We start from the raw sequence: 22,978 nt of genomic DNA on the forward strand, positions 1-22,978 counted from the left end.
GTGTTTCTGTGCTTCTTGCCCATGGCAACTGTCTAGCTGGAACCTGACTTCCCAGATGGTCCCTGGCAACATGGGACTTAGAAGCAACACCCTCCCAGCTGCTGAGAGGCTGGAGCTTAACCGTCACAGAAAACACTGCTGGTTTTTAAAAAATCAAGACATCCATTTTAAACACCGGTTCGTGTTTCAGCGATGGATAAACCCAGGATCAAGGCCCTCCGGCTTCAGGTCTAACATGAAGGCAGGGCCATGAATTTCATCAGTCACTTTATCAGTAAGGTGGGCAGCTGCCAGCAGGAGACCCTCCAATCAGAATTAAAGGTTACTTTAAAATTCACCTTGGCAGGCGACCTCTTGCAGGAGAAACAGGTGGGGCATTCCACCATAAAAGCTCACCTTTTTAGGATCTGAAAACTGTCCTAATCCAAGACTTGACTCCCTTTGGATTTAGGACATTACAGCGAATACTCCCAATAATCCAACACCCCCCACACCCCTTTACCCCAATAAAATGAGCAAATTAAAGCACAGATGCATTCTTCCCCTGTAGCACACATCCACTCTCCCCCCCCACACCCCCCAACCCACCCCCTCCTCCCCTCCCTACCCACAACTGAGACAACACAAAAAAATGGGCTGGGGCTGAACTGCCTTTTACCCATTTTATTTTGTTTTCCTTAAAGAGAAAAGAAAGATCGGCTCCATTTCCTCAACATGCAAGGCGTTGGAAAAAAAAAAAAGTGAACATTTCCAATCAGCTATATACTTTTTTTTTTGTTTTTTACAAAATCTGTATTACAGACTGGGATATTTTTGAAATCTAACTAACCTGCATGAAAAGACAAATCACAATGGTAAAAAAAGAAAAAAAAAAGGAAGAAAAAGAAAGGGAGAGAGAATTAAAAAAAAAAAGTTCCTTTAAAAGCAGGGACGGGGCAGGTGACCGCTTTCTGGAGCGGTCTCATTTACGGGACGGGGGAGGAGGGGGAGGCGGCGGAGGGTACTGGTAGGCAGTCTGCCCCATGTAGCCTATCATGTTGGTGGCCCCCGGGGGTTGGGGAAACTGTTGTGACATTAGCGGCTGGGGCTGCTGCCCTGACCGGCTTAACCCACTATACTGCTGGCTGGAGCTCTGAGAACTTCGGGCGGTAGAGGGGGCTCCGCTCGCTCCGTAAGTGCCAGCGCTGTACTCTTGGGCGGCGTAACCGCTGGCACCGTAGGCGGCTGCCCCGTAGGTGCCTTGACCGTAGGTGTACTGCCCCGCCTGGGCTCCGAAGGCAGCGTTTGGACTCCCGTAGCCACTGCCGTTAGCGTAGCCGGCTCTGTCGGTGTCACCACGATCCCGGTAGCCTCCCGAGTCTCTCCGGCCACCGTCTTTGACTCCCCGGAGCCTCCGGTCGCACTCGTCCTGGTACATCAGGTTGGGGTTGTTGACCGAAGAGGTGGTGCGGTAGCGAGAACGACCCCCTGATGGAGGACACGTGGGATTTTCAGCGTTAGACGCATGATAAAAATGATGGTGTTGGTTAAGTGCTTACTATGCGCCAAGCACTGTTCTAAACGCTGGGGTAGATACAAGGTAACCAGGTTGTCCCGCGGGGGGATCACAGTCTTAATCCTCATTCTTACAGTTGAGGTAACCGAGACACAAAGAAGTGAAGTGACTGGCAGAAAGTCACACAGCTGACAAGTGGTGGAGTCGGGATTAGAACCATGACCTCTGACTCCCAAACCCGTGCTCTTTCCACTAAGCCACGCTGCTTCTCAAATGGCTTTGGGAATTATATTGGGGAGACACAAAAGTAGTGAACGCTGTGTTCGGCTCCTGGAATGGAGCTCATCACCAGCGTGCCGTAAATTGGAAGGAATAGGTCCCGATGGATGGCTCAACCGTTACCTAGTACTCTGCGTTTTCCTGGTACTCTCTCAGCACCCATGTGCGGTAAGTCTTAGGCGGGAAACGCAGAGCAGAAAAGCAAGTGAACCGATGAGTTCGGGGGCTTGCACGGAGTAAAAGCGGTTAAAGGCCCACAAGATAATAGCCCGAGAGCTTAGAGACCCAGTTTTTTTTCCTGATCCACAGCCAAAAGCATAACCAGAAAGACTCAAATTCTACGGGTTTCTAGAACCATAAAATGGGGGCTCATAATATGGATTTCATTAGGTGTGGAAAAAAGCATAAGCCACAACCCTATTCACAGAACAGTTTTTTCAAAGTGAAACATACAAGTGCTAAGTAACAAGGCATTGTGGGGGGCTTCTACACTTGAATTCATTCCTGGCTTTTTTTTTTTTAAACCTGGCCCCAAATCCTATCAGCTCGACCACTATTTCAGGGGACTGGCTTGTAGGACACTTAGCAGATTAAAGAGAAACTGCAAGCTAAGACACCCTTGCAGCAGGGAAGCGGCAAAGATGAAGGTTTAACCCCAGACGGTCAATGAAAGAAATTTAAATCCGAGGCACCTTAAAACGACTGACCACTTTCGTGGCTAGATTATACTCCGCATCGATTCCCTGTGCTCCCACCCGGACCGAGCCCCACGCGTGGACTGATGAGAGACACCTTCGAAATGCCCCCGAGAACCCCGCGATCCCCCCTTACCCCCTCCGCCGCCGCCCCCTCGGTGATCCACTAGCTGCATCAGCTTAGGGTTAATGGCTTGATTGGCCTCCTCTAGCACTTTGATCAGCTCCCTGGCTTGTTTCAGGTTTCCCGGGGTGAAGAAGGTGTAGGCGGTGCCCTTGTTGGTGCTCCGGGCGGTCCGGCCAATGCGATGGACGTAATCCTCCGAGCTGTTCGGGTAGTCATAGTTGATCACAAACTTCACGTCTTCCACGTCTTCGGAGCCGGGTTGCGGAGCGCACGTGAGGGAATTAAGGTGGCGGGAAAAGAGGAGGTAAAGGAGGACGTGCCGAGAGGCGAGAAGCACGGGTGCAGGTGACAGCAAGAGGAAAAAAGAGTAAGTTAATAGCGGCACAAAACGGAAACAAAACAGACTCATCCCAACAGAGTAAAAGAGGGGAGGGAGGACTGGGGAGTCGTCGGACATGCACGACAACGGGCATTTTCTCACCTAGAAAATGGATGCAATGCAACTAAGGCAATCCCCGGGATCCATTCCCAAATCTGCCGGCTGGGCAGAAAGATTTTAAGGAAACAAGTGCCCTGATAGGGGTTCTACATTAACTGCCCATTCAGGGTGCACTTGAATCGAATTCCACTCCACCCCTCACTGGAATACGATGCAAAGTGGTTTCGATCTTGAGGGGGAAAACCACTTCTACTCTGTTGGGAGAAGCCCAGCAAAATTCTAACGATAATAATGGTAAACTTACCTTCTGACCGATTTCATGGCAGAACGGCCGTTATCGTTACTATTTTTCAGGGGAGCTAGTCAACCACAGATTTCGTGGTTATACTAATTATTTTCCCCATCATGGAATTCTACGACTCTTGATTACAAATTAAATTCTGTCAGCCTACTTTACGGAAAAACCAGGTGGCGAGTCTTCCTCCAAACCCTTCTTTCCCAGTGATCACAAGAATACATTACTCTAAAATTTCATGGCGCTAACAAGTTTGGTTTCTGCAAAAAAATCAGGTATCCTATTCGATTCAAACACTTGCTTACAGAACCAAAGACTGCCCTGAGCGGACGAGGAAATTAGCTAAACTGCTAAACAATGTGAGAGATGCCAAGAGACCTCAAGACAAATCTGAAAGAGACTATTCACCACTGGTTCTTTGGGCTCCTCGCTCTCAAACTCCCTAAATACCAGTGAAATGCTTTTAGCTGAACAACTCACGAGATCAGATCTACTTACTACTTCATCAAGCAACATCGAGAACATCATTAAAGCAAGAACTCCTAATGTTTTTGTGGAAAAAAAATCTGCATTTTACGAAGAATATTCAGAAAATATCCAAGATAAAACACAGATTTTTGTGATAGAAATAATTAAAAAAAAAACATTCTCTGTTTGTTACCAGACCGATGCACACTCCCTCCTCCTTTGGGAAACCGCTGCAGCCGATCCCGTCTCTTTGCCTTTTATTTTTGGCGGCCTCCTTTCGAAAACTCCGCCCTCTGACACGGGACCACTGGAGCGCGGGGAGCATGCATCAAGGGTCCGTGGCAGTGAGAAGTCCCCACACACGCTCGCTCTGTGAACTGGCTTAGATGCTTCTCTGTAGCCCCATTTGGTTGCCAAGCGCCGGAGAACCTGGGTTCGGGTAAAAATTTCAGGTCCTCCAACGCCTCCCCCAAGGATAATAGGGGTGATTGTAGAAAAAGGTAATTAATAAAAAAATGCAAAAGTTACATCCAAAGGGTCAGACTGCATCTATTGCCCAGACTGCATTAATTTCAGTGGGAGGGGTTGAAGATTTTTTTTTTTTAAATGCAACTGTTGTAATGGGGGCATTGTCATGTCTGTTTCTTATTACAATAAAGGCTCCTCGGTCTTTGCTGACTCCAAAGTCCTGAATCACACCAGAAAGAGTGAGAAGGCAGATATCACAGGGGGCAGCGTGAGTCTCCAGCTAGGGTCCTTGATGCAACAGAGCAAAAATGTTCTACGAGGCCGGGGCAGGAGCAAGCCTGGGGGTTTGGGGGCGGGGAGGGGGCCAGGGGATGGGGAGGTAGAGGCCGAGAAGGTGGTGGGCGGATTACGACCGACACAGCCAGATCTTCAGAGTCACAGGGAAAGTAAGTCTGACAAGCAGCCAGCCGTATACTCCTTAGTCAATCCCATTCCGCATGTCCATCAGCAGCAGAGCAAGTCGAATTACTGCACTGGATACATGGAAGTGCTTTCCTAGTAGAAAGCATGGTGGGGGTGGGGAGGTTGGGGGGCGGGGGCTGTAGCCAATAGTTCGGCCACTAATGCTCGGGGAGTGTTTTGGGAAGGGGGTGAGGGAGGGCAAACGGGGAGACGGTGGTGACGTTTCTCCGGACTACCAAGGCGGTCCTGGGTGTGCACACATAGCTGGATGAGGGCACACAGAGCAAGCGCAGGATTTGGTTTCTCCAGTCAAGCCTGCTCTGTAGTATTTGTGTGCACCGTCACAATATTATCTTGCTGCCTTTATAGAAGATGCTGTAGCAGGGTAAGAAATTGAAATGTTAATGGTTTGGCTAGCTGCCTGGGACACCATGTCAGACCATCAAAAACCCCCTATGGCCTGGACTGAATCACCGGTCTCTAATGGGGTGGGGAGGGGGGAAAGGAAACATAAAACTAGCAAACACGCTCATCTAGAGCTACTTTGGATCACCAATGTAGATATACCCCAACCCTGCACTGAGAGTGATCTGCAGTTGATAACAAAACTTCTGTTAAAAACAAAACAAAAGAAATGCAACGCTTTTAGTTTAACAGATTTATATTTAACCAAAAAAAAAAAAACCACCCCAAAAAAACCACCCAGTGCAGAGGAAAGGTGTGGTTTCCTGAGGATGATCTTAATGAAATTATGGGAGTTGAACTTACCTGAAAGGAATGTTTAAGGAACCACTGCACGACAGGGAGGGGGAAAGGCCTGGTGACTCAGCCAAAAAGCGCACCCCTGTCTACATGAGGTAGAGAAGCCTTCACTTTCCAGCATCTTGGAGGACCTTGGTCAGAAGTCTGCCAGTTTAGTGGGGTTTTTTAAATCCTCCTTTGGTTTGTTTTTTTTTTTTTAAATAAGGCAGCAAACAAAGGGCCCCAAAACAAGCACAGATGTTGTTTAGTAACAAGAAACAGACTCGGATACCTTCCTTTCCCCCATCACTTGGATGAATGGGGGGGTAGGATGTAAGACACTAGTTACTGTAATGGCAGCCAATTGAGTTGGTTTTGGGGATGTGGGGGTGGGGATTGGGGCATAGGTTTAATTGTCTAGGCAAGATGCACAAAGAAGCTACCAGCACATAGCAAGCCTGTTTAAAAACCACCATTACTGAAAGCTTTTTTTTTCTAAAGATAAATTGCTTTCAGGCCTCAGCCCCGTCTCCCAACAGGCCCAAGTTCTAACCGCACAGGTCCAGACATGACCTTAGAGGGCAGAGACAATTTTCAGTCCATGGCTCTGGGTAATCAACTCTTTAGAAAAGAGTCCGTGATGATGCTTTCTGACTGAGGGTTTAAGGGATGGGAAGGGAGGGGAAACTGACTTTACATAAGTCCGAGTTTAAACATGGGTTTCCCCCAAATTGACGGTCATAAGGATAGACGGTCCACACACACACACCCAATACGGCCTTGCGGGAGTAAGAAAAGGCTCTGGATACCAAAAAGTTGTCAGTAATTTGCAGATTTCCTTAAGGGACATTTTGTTTTATAGAAATGTTGGCTGTGCCAGGTTTGGTTGACTGCCTGATTAGAGCTGTCAAGTGACCCATGAAGATATAAATACACATATAAAAGTACAGTGAGCTGGGCCACCTGACAACCTGGAGGAATTCATTTTTCAACTGTTAATTTCTGAAATTAGCAAGTGCTGCACCAAAAGACGGGGACCACTCAGCTCTCAAGCTGATCCGTTTTACTTCCTGTTAAACAACTTCATACTCAATGAGGACATCTGTTGAAGTCTTAATTACCAACCCCAACAATTCACCGAAAGGAATATGCTAGACCTGAGAAGGTTGATTCTGAAGAATGCCTCCATGGAGTCCTTTAATGATAGGTGGGTGCGTGGGTGGGTACAGGCACCGGTGTTTGCTACCTTTGTTGAAACTGGTCAGGTGTTAAAAATGGAAAAAATAAGACAACTAACATGTCAGTGTCACTGGCTCTATTTTCTGACTCTGCAGAAAGACGACTGACTATAGCCTATACCCTTTCTGGCTGGACAGTGGGGGCTAAGTCGGGGACTGGTCCTCTACTTAACTGAATGTCTCCTCTCCCTCTTGTTGTTTGTTTTAGTCATGCCTAGGCCTTGCTGCAGACCAAAGCCTGTTTGTTAGGAGCAGGAAGAGATTTTAAACGTAAAAGGAAAAAAAAAAATCAAAGTTAAAAAAAAAAAACAGTCCTAAAAAATAACACTCATGTGGGGGAAAATCACGCTTTGCATTCCTTTCTTTAAAAATGTACATAAAGATATTCACTCTAAATTGAGGCAAGTGACAACTCTCCCAAATAACAACCAAAAGATCCTATAAAAATCAGCATCAGGTAAGAGGCACCTAGCCATACAAACCTAGCCCACGAGAGGCTACATCCGTAGCAATGAGGATAGGAGCCTTCCCAGAACGAAACTCTGCAAAACAAGAATCCCCCCCATGGGTCAAACGGTTACTACTGGCATGTTTTCCAACAGCTGAATTAACTTCATTAACCAGTGGGCCTTGTCATTATGCAAAGATATTTTTCCCAAGAGTGCTATCAATAAGAGCTCACCACTTGGTAACCACATTATGTTCCAGTTAGCTTTTGCAAAAACCAGCCTATTTCCACTCTGGTGGAACAGTATTACTGGGGAAGAAAAAGGCTACCTCCCAACAGTACTTAAGAGAAAAGCCTCACAATTTGCGCAGGTGATAGGCAAGTAAAAGATAAGTGGCTGCAGCCTCTGCCTGCCAAAGTGATTGGTGCAAATCCCACATGAACTCATCCAAGGAACCAGTCAGTAAGAGGAGCTGCCTGCCTCCTTGACTGAATGACCAATTTCTTGTGCAGGAGTCCTGCCAGCCACTGGCAACAACCATGGCTGTAATTTATTTACATTAATGTGTACCTTCCCCTCTATACTGTAAGCTCTTTGTGGGCAGGGAATGTGATTTGCTTATATTTTGGGCAGGGAATGTGACTTGCTTATATTGTTACATTATTCTTCTAAGCATTTAGTACAGTGCTTTGCACTCAATAACCGCTGAATAAACACGACATGGCTTTCATTCACCTACTTCTACACCACTGCTATTCCAGGCCACATTACAATAAAAACATCTGTGTTTGAAGTGTATCTTCAGTCTAGGAGAGTACTGGGGGGGGGAGGGTGCTGAGGCCACACTGAAATCAACGGGGAGGAGTCGGGGCAGTGGGGATGGAAAATGGTGACCCAGTCTTTCCTTATCCTTGTATTTAGCCAGTCCCCCCTCCAGGGAAGTGGGAACAGGAATGGTGGTTGCACCCAGTGGGAGGCAGAAAGAAGGGAAGTAACTGATCCTCCCCTCAACCAATGCCTAGTCTGCTTTCCCGGTAGCCCTACTCAACTGGGAGGCAGGGGTATACAGGTGAGAGGGAGAAATAACTGGGATCCCATCTTCCAGTTAATTATTGCCTGTGACTATCTCTAAACCAATGTGTGCTCTCTGAGATGCCGACACATCCAACGCCACATTTAAAACCATAAAGCGAAGGAACTAGTAAAGGGAATCCCTGAAGTTGAGATTTTTGGAGTTTAATGATTGTCAAGAAGATGGGCATAGATTGCCTCCCCAAGCTAATGAAATGTAAAAGACAGGACTGGAATAGCCCAAAGGGCATGAGGACTTGCTTGGTGGTACAAATGGGGTCACCAGGACCCAAAAGCCAAGTCTCCAAAAAGTGTGGGGGTGGGGTGGGGGCGGGAGAAAGTGTGCCATTTTAAGAAACTGGGAGAAACGATTACCTGAAGATTTTGCTAAGTAGGAAACAGCATCATCTAGAGCCCCTCTTTTTGTAGTGGATTCCCCCCAGCCCCACCCCCAGCCTGTTTTTTTCTAAACTAATTCCTCCTTTGAGATACAGTGCTGAAAAATGTAGAAGATTCAGCATAAAGAGAGCTTAAAAATTATCCTCATAAACCATATGCGACTGCCACAAGAGAGTCAACAATGTTTTTATCATATGAAACAAAAAGTTCCCTCACCCTAGCATCACTACCACTGTACTCACCATTAAGTACCCAATCTCTTTCTGGTTGGCTCTTGTCTCCATGGATACACATAGCCGGCCAGCTGCCAATTGAAAGGTGACCAAGACTTTAGACAATTAAAGAGGAAAACCTAGAGAGACATTGCTAACATTTTGCATAAGTCTTACAAGACTACTACTGCATAGGCCATTAGCTAAGACTGACAACAAAAATAGGTGAGATTTTTGTGAGCCACTACCAAAATGTGCCAATCTGCTACAGCAGGAGCTTTTCACAGGCTATAACAACTGGAAATGAGGGTTCAGTGTTTCACTCACCCATCCCTGCGCATCCTCCGTGTGAGATCATCACATCGTCTTTTTGTCTCCACAAAGATTATTGTCTTGTTCTCTTTTTCTGCCATTATTTCCTCCATCAGCTGAATCAATCTGGAGGTGGAGAGAGATGACTCAATACCTCTAGAGTGGGCCTCAAATATTTTTCTTAACAGCATTTGTTTTGTGCTTACTATGAATGTCAAGCACTTTTCTAAGTGTTGGGATAGAAAAAAGTTAATCAGGTTGGACCCAGTCTGTGTCCTACATGGAGGCTCGCTAAGTAGGAGGGAGAACAGTTAATGAGTCTCCATTTTGCAGATGAGGCAACTGAGGCACTGAAAAGTTAAGTGGCTTGCCCAAGTTCACACAGCAGGCAATTGGGGGAGACAGGATAGAACCCAGGTCCTCTGACTCCAGACTCACATGCTTTCCACTAGGCCATGTGGCCTTTCTGGTATTTGATGGACATTTCTGCAATAAACACCATGAAGAGCACTCCATGCAGCTACTTGTTGCCTCAAGAGTAATTTCACTTGTGATAGTTACCAAAGGAAGTGAACCCGAGAAGCAGTGTAGCCTCATGGACGGAACCCGAGCCTGGGAACCAGAAGGACCTGGCTTCTAATCCCGGCCCCGCACCTTGTCTGCTGTGTGACCTTGGGCAAGTCACTTAACTTCTCTGGACCTCAGTTACCTCAACTGTAGAAGGAGGGACTAAGACCGTGAGCCCTATGCAGGATATGGACTGTGTCCGACTTGATCTACTTGTAGCTACCCCCATGCTCAGTACAGTGCCTGGTACACAGTAAGCACTTAAATACCATTAAAAAACAACAACAACAAAAAAAAACCCCTGAAGTCTTGCCAATTTTCAAAGGAGGACAAATGTCAGAGAAACTCTAAAACCTCCCGTTCAAATGTTTCGGCATTTGGGAAACTGGCCTAGGTTATGCTTAAGAAGAGAATCCTTTCATACTTATGGTCCTTCTCGCTCTCCATGCAAACATCCACGATCTGCAGAATGTTGTGGTTGGCGCTCAGTTCCAGGTTGCCTACGTTGATCTGGGTGTATTCCCGGAGAAAGTCTTCCGCGAGCTGCCGCACTTCCTTTGGCCATGTGGCACTCCACATCAGGGTTTGCCGATCGGGCTGGAGGGAGAGGGGAACAGTGAGTAGTACAGCATTTCACCAGTGAGGGGAAAAATGAAACAAAAGCAAACAAACAAAAAACAATGAAGAGCTGGCACAACTGGTTTCACACACCCTTATTTGGTCGACAATTTTACGAATCTGGGGTTCAAAACCCATATCGAGCATCCTGTCAGCTTCATCCAGGACAAGGTATGTACAGCGACGGAGATTGGTCTTGCCTGATTCCAGGAAATCTATCAGGCGGCCAGGAGTGGCTATGCAGATCTCAACACCTGCACAACAATGTGGGGGAGGAACGAAGGGTATTATCAGTTTCAAGTCTGATGATGCAATCAAGCAACTTGCAACAGTCCAACTTCTTTTGGATCAATGCTCTAGCCTGCAGTTACAGGTAATAATCAAAAACACTAGGCACACTGAGGGCTAGGAAGCAGCCTAGGAGAACACCTGGAAGGCTACAGGGAAAGAATGAGTAGCAAGGACTGATGGGACAAATCTCTCTCTAAATTTAATTTTTCCTACTGGTAGCTGCTATAATTTGGATACTTAATAGTTCAAAACTTCAATTCATAGACAGAAATAACCAAAAGGAACAAGGAAGAATTGATGATTAACACCTCTCCACTTACTCTGCTGGACTTTTAGAAAACTTGGATTAGAGAGGAGAAAATTGTAAATTCCTAGACAGTGCAGTTGACATAGCAGACACTTGCCCATCCCACTAACTACAAGACCAAGAAGCCGAATATCAATGAAAGGAAATGTGTTGCAGCTAAACTGGTAGCCAAGGGATGAAACCCAATTGTTAGACACTAGCCCGATGTTATCTTCTCTATTTTAAAGCCCTTTAATGGAAAAACTCTCAAACTCTCCTGCTGCTTCAGAACTGGTGCTTCTCACCTTAATCCACAAAACTTCATGAAACTCAGAATTTTACACACACTCAAATTCAATTCAACTCTCCATTACCTCTCTCCAAGTCTCGAATCTGGGGACCCTTGGGAGCACCTCCATAAATGCAAGTACTCTTTAACCTGGAGCATTTGCCATAATCATCAGCTACCTGCTGTACTTGCTGGGCAAGCTCTCGGGTGGGAGCCAGAACCAGACACTGTAAAAACAAAACAAAAGCCAGAGGATCCTGAGAAGAGCCAGATGCATGGAAAATTTGGCTTAGATTTTTAAAAGGCAACCCTATCCCCTCCTCCAACCATACAACTAGTGACTAGTATATAGATTAAAACCTAGTGCCTTCTAACTTTTCTTTGGCTCTACTGAGGACTTTGCAGTCTGTATTTAGAGAAAAAGTAAAATGAACGGCACTTACAATTGGACCATCTCCCCTTTCCAAATATGGCTGGTGATTGATGTGAACAATGGCAGGAAGCAAATACTGGAAGAGAAAGAAATTAAATAAGACAAAAACTTTAGTTACAGTACAGCTGAGATTTTGACTATATAATTACACAGTCCTAATCTGAGCCAAAAAGGACCCCCAATCATTCCAAATGAAAAATTTTGTGGGTCGTGAAATTAACACAAATCTGCACAGGGCCAATTAAAATTTTCTTTTGGCATTAATGGAGAGTTCTTTAAACAGCTGCCATCATTTAAGCCACTTTCTCCTCTCCGTAAGTATCTATGGACAGGCAGTGAAGAGCAGGGAGCGGAGCACAGTTTAGAAGCCGGAAGGCCGAATTATATTTGCGAGCATAGGGGCGAACTTTGGGGGAGATGTTAAAGGGAATGGGGAGGGGGCAATGGAGAAGGGAGGATAAGAAGAGGGGAAGGGGGGAGGGAGGAGAAAAGGAAAAAGCAGCAAAAATGTCATTAACCACGACACACCTCCGCCACCGTTCTGCTCCTCACCAGGCTGGGGGGCAAGTGGTTTGCCTCGTCTCCAACTTGAAGTCTCATAGCCCCAGGAGGAGGGTCTCTCCGCCCACCGGCCTCACATCCCACACGGCCACACAAGCATCTGGGCTCCGTGGCGCTGAGCTGTGCTGTTTCTACAGCAGCAGCAGCCAAGACTTAACTGGCAGATCCGGCGCCCAAGTGGTCTGACGCTTGTGTGGTCTCACGGAATGCATGCTGCCGCAGGCTGTGGAGCTCCCATTCAATCCCGTCCCTGATGGGCCGCCCTGGCTGCCGGGGCGAACCACGCTGGGGGGGAGGCCGTTGGTTGGCTCCTCCTCACGGGGCTACGATGCAGAGGGAAAAGGAACCACTCCGGCCCAGCCCTGGTGCCCTGTGAGGATCAGAAGGCAAGAGATAGAGACCTGTCCCTCTTCAGCTCTAAGGAACAGGACAGGAAGTAATGGTCTGCCCATTTTGCTCCGTGCCAACCCCTTAGAGGCCAACTACCCTGGAGTCGGAGCTTACATCTGGCAGGGCAGCTACTTCCACCAATGCATTCCTCGATCCCCAGTATATGGTTGACTGTTCATGGAGACCCAAGGCAGCCGGAGGCTGCTGACTTCAACTGTGGTCGTCAGTATGATTCATCCCTGGATTCGGGCCAGATAGTCACTTGGTGGGCTGAAACCAGCCTGTACCGTGCCCATTCTTAGCTCAATCATGCTGGTAGAATGCTATTACTTGCAGAACATCTCTGGTTGTAAAATGCCTCCGGCCATTTATCGCTCTTGATGGCAAAATCAACTTTTGAGTTTTCCCTTTTGCAGGCTAAAAATGATTCATGAGCTGAGTTTCACACCTCTGCAGTAAGCAAACTGACAATGGAGTCTCTTAAGTCCTCCAAAAAGCTCCATCTGGCGCGTGCTCATCGAACAAAAACGTTTTTAGTTGTTGGTACATACCGCCAATGTCTTCCCGGAGCCTGTCTGAGCAATGCCCACCATATCTCGGCCACTGAGAGCCAAAGGGAAGCCCTGGCACTGAATTGGGGTTGGTTCTGTGAAGTTCTGATCTATTAACACATCCATCACGTACTCTGTAAGAAGGAACAATCAAAGAAAAGACATATTTCAGGAATGTCACTTGGCCACAGCCTCATGCATCTGTGGGAGGACCCATTTCTGAGGCCAAATCCTAGAGGACAGTCGAAATATTTATCCCCAGTTCACCGGAAGAGATTCAAAACCCAAAGAGAACAGAAGGGCAGTGTGTTTGCTTTTCCACCACCGTACTAAGAATGGTTCATCAAAACCCATTGCTACCTTTCTGAAATGAAGAGTTCTCTCCCACATTACACATTTATCATTCTTATTTTTCCAAACTGACTCAATTCAATCAAGCCATTTCTAGCTCTACTCTCCTTAGGACAAACGTAAGCAATCCCCTGGCACCACAGTCTGGGAATGGCTTGAGGACTGATGCCCGTACTGCTGTTTCTGAGTTCTACCCCACCATCTGGGTGACCACCTTTGGCCTTCTCCAACACTGAGGGAGGGCCTCAGACAGTGGCGCAGTTGACTGCAGGACATCCAAGTGGCAGTGGCTGTGCAGTGACTACCTCTGCAAACCTGGCACCCATCCAACTTCCTCTGTGCCCCATTCAGGTAGGCACAGCAACAACAATTAGCTGTCACGCTCTCAATCGATGTTTCTCAACGTTCTTGAAGTTTGAGGTAGCTACTGGGACATTCTGATACCCACTTTTTTTTTTACTGCCAGAAACCTTCTAATAGGTCTGAGGAATGGAGAAAAGGAGTGGACTCAGCTGCTCCTTCTCCTCCACCTCAGTCCACAATTAAGTCCTTTCTTCTCTTCCCCACTTGCCTCGTCCTCTTGCTCCTACCCAGACTACAGGTATCTGTCCCCTGCTTGCCACCCCCATCCCCCATGTATTCCTCAGTGTCAGTCAGCTTCTCTAATGCCAACCTGGAATAGCCTCAATCCTGGGGGTGGTGTGAGAAGTTATGGAGCAACCCCCCCCACCCCCTTTACTGGTCTCCTCCTAATACCACAGTGACTATCGTGGGCTCCCTCACCCCTCTTCTCCCTCAGTACTCTCTCCTAGGCCTCAGGGTGTTATGGGGGCTCCTGAGAGTGATGGAGTCTCCCGTGGAAGGCAACAGATGAGCCCTGGTCTTGAGCTTTCAGCTAATAATTCTCAAGGCGGCCATCCTGGAGGCCGTAACAGAATTCTCTTAATTGACCCATTAATTACAGAACAGTTACAGTAGAACCATCAGCAATGGAATGCTTACGTGGGAAGTTCGCATGGTGGAAGGCAAACACAGGCTTAGGGCAAACATCTCCTCCTCTCACTGTAATTTCTTTCTTCCGGCGGAGCTCTTCCACCTCATACTGTTTGAGGAAAATAAAATGAAGCCCGTCAGCAAAAAAGTATTCCAATGGGGCCTGTCTCAAGTTCGGCTAGCCCAAACCTCAGGCCCTTGTGAACCTCAAGGGAGCTTCTTCCCTGTTTTGGAAGGCTTTCCCTCCCACGGATTTCTCCCTCCCAAGGATTACCTAACTCAGGTGTCACTCAATAGAAAAACAAAAGCATTAGCACAAAAGCTTGTGTTCACATGAAGTTAAATTCTAGTGGGACCAATGATTCTGTCCACTTCAATAAATGCTCTCTCAAGGATATTTTTAAAACTTACTGCCTTTTTCTGGGCTATAAATTAACACAAAGTGGAAACCAGTTGGCTTCAGTTCTCTTTTTTTCTAGCTTTTATTCATAGATAAATTCATTTGGAGGCTCGCTAAGAGTTTACAGCAATTCAGGTAAAGTCCCAGACTCCCAGAAAGGGGCCCGGCTAGCGTTCACAGTGGTTTACAACCCATTCCAGACCTTTCTGGGACTTGACTATTCTCAGTTAATCTGATGAGCAAAGTCCTCTTCAAAGTCCCAGAAGATGTGGAGAGCTGTGCTCACATTCAATCACTCAATCCTATTTGAGTGTTTACTGTGTGCAGAGCAGTGACACATGAGATTAATGTCATCTGTTTTCTAGGAACCTGGGTATTGCACTGGATCCAACGCTTTTTAAAAAAACAAAACAACTTTCTTCTTCCATTCTCCCCAAGGAAAGCCCTCGACTGACTAAGGTCAAATTCACAGATAAAAGAAAGTCAAAAATAAATCAAGGTCCTTTGAACTCCAGGGAAAAGTCTCCTTAGATCTGTCAAAAAAAAAAAAAGGTACAATTTTCTCCCCTAAATAATCATTTGCATAGCACATTTTACCTTCTTACATTACATAGCTAAGGCTATTCTAGTCGATCTACTCCATGTAAGAGAAGCAAAGAAATTCTCAACAAGGAAAGGCTAAAACAAAGATAAAAGTGCACGTGATTAAGAAAAGCCAAACCACATTAGACCACTTGTATTTTTCCCTGAATCTGCAATACTTTTATTACTTACACATTTATGCATAAAATGTGCAAAAGAGCATGACCGTCTTCCTGGAAGTTTCTGCTACACTAGCAAAATGAAATTCACATTTTTCAAGTTTGTTACTGAACACCCATGCTTCTATCTCTAAAGTAATAAAAGAGATTAGAAATTATTCCAAGGAGCATTTATGTAGACTTGATTCATCAAAAATAAACAATCATGCACAGTAAACCAAACAATTTGGGAAGCTAGATGTCTAGAGGAATGTGTTTATATAATCACCTGAAGATTTTCTAAGAGCCACAGCAGTTTCAAAAACAAGGAGGCTCAAAAGAAAGTTATATGCAGAAGAAAAGGCAATTCATTAGGACAAAAACACAAATTATTCTGGCCCCATTCTACGCAGAGCAAAAGAGTGAAAGAGAGAGAACTTACTGGGGTCAGCCTGGCCACTTCCGGGTGCTCCACGTAAAAATTCTTCTCAAATTTGGGCAATTCACTTAGGTCCCACTTCTTTTTTCGCAGCCGCTCTCCAGGATTACCAAATTTCTTTGGAGGTAGGCCACCTCCGCCACGACTTGCCCCAAACCTAGGTCCATCAAGATTGAAATTCTTACCTTCTATTTAACAAAACAGATGTGCCATATAGTACACTTCAGACACATGGCTCCCAACCACCTATAGCTTACCTCTCTGTACCCTGCCCGCCTCCACCCATCCTAAAAGGGAAAGTTGGTAGGTTTGTTTTTTTAAAAATACTGGTAGAAAAGGACAATTTTACAGCATATTTTTAAAAAGTCTCCAAAGCATCTCCAATTTAACACAAGGCTTTGTAGTTTATCGGTGCACCTACAGTTTTATTTACAAATCTTAAATGGGGCAGAGGAAAAAAGAACAGGAGGTGTCATCATTGTTCTCCTTTCTAACCAATGGCTGCCTTCACGACACAATTAGTGAATCAAGAGAAAAAAGCAGCCAGGAAAGAAGATGTTAGAAATAAAATCTGGAAGAACAAGCCATTTCAGTTCATTAAAAATTCTTCTCAAGCTATCCTACTCCCATCTTTCCCACCTCCACCCCTTTCTCACTCCTTCCCCCACTGCCTAGAAATCCCTCCATTTCCCTCCCCCACCCAAACACACACACAATTTCATAACCGCCAGGGCCAGGGCTCTCTGGATCTTTAAAGCCTTTCTGAAATCTCACCTCCTCCACAAGAGCTTACCTGATTTTTTTCCCCCTTTGCCCAGGTTATATCCTCCCAATTACCACAGGCTTCTGGGCCAAACTATGCACTTACATACTGAGACATGTGACACAGTGTACACTCTGACTTACCCTATTACGCTACTCGCTTGTAACTCTCCACAATTTCAAAACCTTCCTAAAATCACACCTCTTCCGAAAGGCCTTCCCTAACTCCATTTCCCCTACTCGCCTTCCCCTCTGCTTTGCCTATGTACTTGGCTGTGTAGACACTCCTTAAGCCCTGTGATAATCACCCCAGGCCAATAGCACTTATGTACATCTCCTTATATGCTATTTCCTCTCTCTGTAATTTATTTTAGTATCTGTCTCTCCCTGCAGACTGCAAGCTCCTTGAGGGTAGCAATCGCCAATGACTACTAACTCTGTTATACTGCACTTTCCCAAGCATATATAATATAGTGCTCTGGGCATGATAAGCATTCATTTCTTCACTTTTCCTTCTCCTCCCTATCTGTTCTCCTGCCAGACTTTGAGGTCCTTGAAGGCCTACTAGCTAGATGGCATTTTTCCAAGCAATTAGAAGAGTGACCTACAGTTGGGACTAAATAAACAGTATTGATTAAAATGGACTTGAATAAAACTTTCCCAACTTTAACATAAACAGGAGGGTGAAAATAGCTCCTATTTCAAATACAAAGAAAAAATGACCACATCAACCCTGTGTGGTGGTATAATTTGGAATAACCAGAAAAATACTTTAAGGACTGAATACACCCTCCTAATGTCTTCTCAGACTTTTTTAAATTAAGTCGCCAACAATCATCAAACTATGTTTTACTCAACCAATTCAAAGGAAAAAAGGCCTAGTTTCTTCAAATGAAAACTGCCGGATGTACCTAAACTAAAAAATGACCTATAGAACTTGAACTCTACCAGGTTGCCTTTGGCAAGTCACATCACTGCTCTTTGCCTTAAATTTCTCATCTATACAGTGAGGATCTCCTCTCAAAGGGATTTCATGAGGAGGTTAAGGGTACTGATGGGGAAGTGCTTTGAAAAATAGAAGGGCTATACAATTTCAAGGTGGTAGTATTTCAGCAGCTATTCCCATGCACTTACAAATATGTAGCAACAGGCTACATATTTTACTCGTAGACTTTTAATTCACTTATTCTAAGAACTATTTAACTCAACAAGATCATTAGAAACACCTGCCAGTTTCAACATTTCAATGCAAGTACCCTAAGGGAGCTGCAATTTCAATGCCACTTTCCATTAAAATGACAAGACAGGACAGAGAAAAGAAAACTATGCACCCCAATTCCACCTATAAATTTACTATGAAAACATTATGTTTTTGCTATTCACAAGATACATTAATAATGCTGCACTGGATAGAGCAGTTTGGTTGGTGGTAATTTTTAATGCTTATGACAGGTTTATTTTGACACTAGCCATTTACACATCTTTCTTCACTGATTTCCTCATCCAGTTGTGAAAATGTCCTTCAAGATGTAATCTATTAGAGTTCAAGAAGGGGGAGTAGGGAGTTTTGTTTAACTTGGAAGGCTCTCATGACTTAACTTTTTGCTGAGCTACAAATGTTGTGGATCATAGTTCAACTTTGAAAAATAATACTTTTTGCTAATTTTATTAAGTTCCTCCTCAAGGCTCAATAGATCTTTTGGGTGCAGATCATACTAAGCATTTGGAAAAGTACCCTAAAAGCAAAAAAACTCGGTCTGTGCCTTCTAGGAATTTAAACCTGTTGAATGAATTAAACATTTAAATATATACTTCTTGCAAAAAAGGGAAAAGAAGCTGCTACATACAAGTTATCAGTGCACCAGTGCGAAAATACTTTTTGGTAGAGAGAAGCAGCTATTTAATACTTATATGGCGATAACTGGAAACTACTTTTAGCCATTGGGATGGAAAAGATATAGTAACAGTGAATTGTTTGTTTTATGGTATTTGTTAAGTGCTTACTATGTTTCAAACACTGTTCTAAGTACTGAGGGAGGTACAAGTCAACTAGAGAAGCAGCGTGGCTCAGTGGAAAGAGCACGGGCTTTGGAGTCAGGGCTCATGAGTTCGAATCCCAGCTCTGCCACTTGTCGGCTGTGTGACCGTGGGCAAGTCACTTCACTTCTCTGGGCCTCAGTTCCCTCATCTGTAAAATGGGGATTAAGACCGTGAGCCCCATGTGGGACAACCTGATTCCCCTATGTCTACCCCAGCGCTTAGAACAGTGCTCGGCACATAGTAAGTGCTTAACAAATACCAACATTATTATTAGTCAAATGCAGACCCTGTCCCCCATGGGTCTTGAGGAGGGAGAAGAGGAAATTAAAAGGAATTTTGGGAAGGGTGATTCTCTAAAACTTGAGTTCTACTCCTGTGGAAAAAATAACATTTTGTTTTAAAAATAACCTGTTTTTACATGTTATTTGAAAAGTGGAAGGCTTATTAGAGACTAATTTGATTCTTAGCTGGGCCACTGGCTTGTTGTATACTCGTTCTGGGCCTCAAAAACCTCAACTCCAAAGGACAGTATTTTTCAACCTTAAAGTATAACACAAATCAACTATAAACTGTTTTAAATGAAGAGTTAAATACTTATAATTACCATTCATGGGTTTGGAACTTTCACTAGTTCGTACAAAAGTTAACTATTCAGGCTAAGTAGCACTACCTTGAAGCATAAGCAAACCTTTTGGAAATACTTAAGAAAAAAAAATCCAACCACATTTGTGGCCTAGTGGATAGAGCACGGGCTTACGAGACAGAGGACCCGGGTTCTAATCTCAGCTTTGCCACTTGTCTGTTGTGTGACCTTGGACAAGTCACTTCACTTCTCTGGGTCTCAGTTACCTCATCTGTACAATGGTGACTGAGATTGATTGTGAGTCTTATGTGGGACAGGGACTGTGTCCCAACCCCAGTTTGCTTGTATCTACCCCAATGCTTTGTACAGTGCCTGGAGCAGAGTAAAGGGCTTAACAAATACCACAATAACTATTTTTATTACTAGACATGTAAACAAAGGCTAATTTATTACTTTAAGTCAAGGCCAAGGCCATAAACACTGTGATTCTGCCAATAAGTTATTTCAGCTGACAAGAAGAGATGAGGGCAAGTGTTAAGCAACATTTCAAATGTTTTAAGGTATTTTAAATATTTTTAAGATGCTTCCCCTTTTTCTTTCATTGCCCTACATCAGGTTTAAGCATTCGAAGGTAGCAATTCTGGGAAGACCATTTTATTTTTTCAGGTCCAAACAGAAAAGCTCGCGGATCCAGAACTGGTATGACTTTGGACCCCTCTGCAGTACTATATTATGCATTATGACATCTTTCAAACAAGGAAACACAAAGTGATTCCGATTATATTTAGTGTATTTCCTTAGTGGTCATTTTTGAGATACTCATGTAGTTACATATCTTTGTTTATATACCCTTAATTGTTGAAAACTTGAGACCCTAAAATGTTTGTATTTTATTCACTACACTGTAAGGACGATGCTTCCAGTATTCTAAATTTAATGAAGATGGGATAGAAAATTAAAAATAAATGAGATGTTGCTACTAGGATGATAATGTCTGAACTATCTATTTTTTATTAGAAACTCTAACAATTAACATTTCCTTTAGAATAAGTCAACTCTCTCAAGGCAGAATTTTTTTAAGTTCCTAATATTAATAAAAATGTAACTCCCGAAGGTAGTAAACATGATCATTAGCCTTCTGTTCCTGACACTCTAGAGTACCTTTTGTGGGCGATGTAATTTATCTGTGTATATTTCTTTATTATTGTGTTCATACTTTTTATGCCTTGCCCAACGAGTAGCAAACCCTTTAAAAATAGAAACCTGGTCTTTTATTTCCATTCCGACTCCCTTCAGTGTTTCATAAAAGCATTTTCGTCACAGCGGTGTTCTTCTGGAGTAGAGGAGAATATTGAGCACATATTGAAACTCGAGCTCTCTTTAATCTTAACACAGTAACCTTTTAGGTACAAAAAAACCAGGCCGAGGCCCGAGTCCCCAAAACATAAACTAAGATTTAAACAGCGTGGCTCAGGGGGAAGAGCCCGGGCTCGGGAGTCAGAGGTCGTGGGTTCTAATCCCAACACCGCCACTTGTCAGCGGTGTGACTTTGGGCAAGTCACTTCACTCCCCTGGGCCTCAGTTCCCTCATCTGTAAAATGGGGATGAAGACTGAGCCCCACGTGGGACAAGCTTGTATCTCTCCCAGCGCTCAGAACAGTGCTTGGCACATAGTAAGCGCTTAACAAATACCACCATTATTATTTAAACTCAAATTTCCCTACCCCATTCCCAGGCGCACAGAAAGCCCTTTTCTCTCAGACTATTTTTAAAAATAGTTTGGCCATCTTTGATTTGCCTTTTCATTGGCAATGGGATAAGGAAGGAGCATGGGCAAGTGACTTTGGGCAAGTCACTTGACTTCTCTGGGCCTCAGTTCCCTCAACTGTAAAATGGGGATGAAGACTGAGTCCCACGTGGGACAACCTCATCACTTTGTATCCTCCCTCGTGCTTAGAACAGTGCTTTGCACACAGTAAGCGCTTAATAAATGCCATCATCATTATTATTATAAGGCACATGGCCTCATTGAAAGACCACAGGAGTGGGGAGAGTTGAATTCTAATCCCGACTCCCCTCCTTGCCTGCTTGTGGGACCTTGGGCAAGTCATTTCTCGGAGGCTTTTCGGTTAAAAGGGGATTAAAATACCCCTTGTCTCTCTTCCTTGGATTGGGAGTCCCAGATGGGATAACGGCTGGCTGGGATGTTGTTGTTGGAGGGAGGGTCGTCTCCTGAACACTGTTTTCCAAGTCGACGATTGGGAATATCGGGGTCGTTCCTAAACCTGCAGTTTATTTGCCTTTTTATAAGCAAATGGATAAGGCACATCCCCTTGATTCTACTTGATTAAGTTGCCTTGGTTTTTGTCCGTCTCCCCCGATTAGACTATGAGCCCGTCAATGGGCAGGGATGGTCTCTATCTGTTGCCGAATTGTCCATTCCAAGCGCTTAGTCCAGTGCTCTGCACCTAGTAAGCGCTCAAAAAATACTATTGAACAAGGCACATGCCCTCGTTCAAAGACCAGAGGAGTGGCGTTAGAGTTGAATTCTAACCCCTTGCCTGCTTATGGGACCTTGGGCAAGTCATTTCTCTGGGGCTCTTCGGTTAAAAGGGGATTAAAACACCCGTCCTCCCTCTCCTTGGCTTGGTGGCATAATGGCTGGCTGAGTTGTTGTTGTTGGAGGGGAGGATCGTCTCCTAAATGCTGTTTTCCAAGCCGACGACTGGGAATATTGGGGTCGTTCCTGAACCTGAGACTGGGGGAGGTCAAGAGGGAGGGGACCAGAAGATCCGGATTGTTGTTTATAAGGTTGGCGAGTCAATTTCTGGTTTCTGGGGCTCGGTTCGGGCCCAGGCCGGGCGGCCCACCAGGGACGCTAGGCCACGATGGGGGCGGGGGGGAGTTCGGAATTGATCTTGTAAAAAAGACCCCCCTCCCGGTTGTCACTTTTAGACTACCGTTTGCCCCCCCCCCCCGGTTTTCGGTGTCCCCACTTGACCCCCGGCCTGAGAGGATGCGGCCCAGCCTCCTCAGTCGACCTCCCCTTGCCCTTCGGGCCTCTTGGCCGGTCCCTTACCCTCCGCGGTCGCGGTCCCGGTCCCGGTCTCCGAAGCCTCGCATCGTCCCGAAGGGAAAGGGGTCGGCGAGCGGGGCTCGGACCACCGGGGTCGGGAGAGGCTGAGGCTCCGGCCGGGTGGCGGCTGGCGGCGGCGGCGGCGGCGGCGGCGGCGGCGGCTCCGCGATGGGGGGGGCGGCGCTCTCTCGCTCCTCGGTGATGTCTCCCGTCGTAGTCGCCACCGTCGCCTCCTGTCGCGTCGGAGACGGCAGCGGTTCAGAGAGAAAAATGGGGAGAAACAGGGGGAAGGGGAAGGGTCGGGTCCACTGGCGCCCCGGCCGGTGCGGCGCTCTTAGGCGTCTCCTTTCGCCCTCGGTTGCCACACAAAATGGCGGCCGCCGCCCAGCCCGCTCCGACTCAACGCTACGTGCGGCCGCGGCCACACGTAAACGGCGTCTGGGAATAACCTCCCCCCC

The 22,978-nt window shown here is 45.6% G+C and overlaps 1 protein-coding gene across 2 annotated transcripts; it reads right to left on the reverse strand.

The window, feature by feature from the left end:
- Nucleotides 1–632: 632 nt before the first annotated feature.
- On the reverse strand, nt 633–22,656 carry DDX17 (DEAD-box helicase 17). 2 transcript variants are annotated; one of them, XM_016225389.3, is made up of 13 exons: nt 22,524–22,656; nt 16,063–16,216; nt 14,490–14,589; nt 13,137–13,270; nt 11,645–11,710; nt 11,287–11,428; nt 10,429–10,589; nt 10,142–10,314; nt 9,166–9,276; nt 8,869–8,930; nt 7,190–7,249; nt 2,606–2,842; nt 633–1,467 (listed from the first exon to the last, which is right to left on the reverse strand). In XM_016225389.3, exons 1-13 carry the CDS (start codon nt 22,565–22,567, stop codon nt 962–964), a joined length of 1,950 nt encoding a protein of 649 aa, XP_016080875.2. In that variant the 5' UTR covers nt 22,568–22,656; the 3' UTR covers nt 633–961. The 2 variants fall into 2 exon arrangements, with proteins under 2 accessions (XP_016080875.2, XP_028935018.1); XM_029079185.2 differs by lacking the exons at nt 14,490–14,589; nt 16,063–16,216; nt 22,524–22,656 and adding an exon at nt 12,187–12,565 and having other exon boundaries at nt 13,137–13,227.
- Between the last annotated feature and the right edge of the window lie 322 nt (nt 22,657–22,978).

The sequence above is a fragment of the Ornithorhynchus anatinus genome, chromosome 14 (genome assembly GCF_004115215.2).
Source record: "Ornithorhynchus anatinus isolate Pmale09 chromosome 14, mOrnAna1.pri.v4, whole genome shotgun sequence".
NCBI classification, from domain to species: Eukaryota; Metazoa; Chordata; class Mammalia; order Monotremata; family Ornithorhynchidae; genus Ornithorhynchus; species Ornithorhynchus anatinus.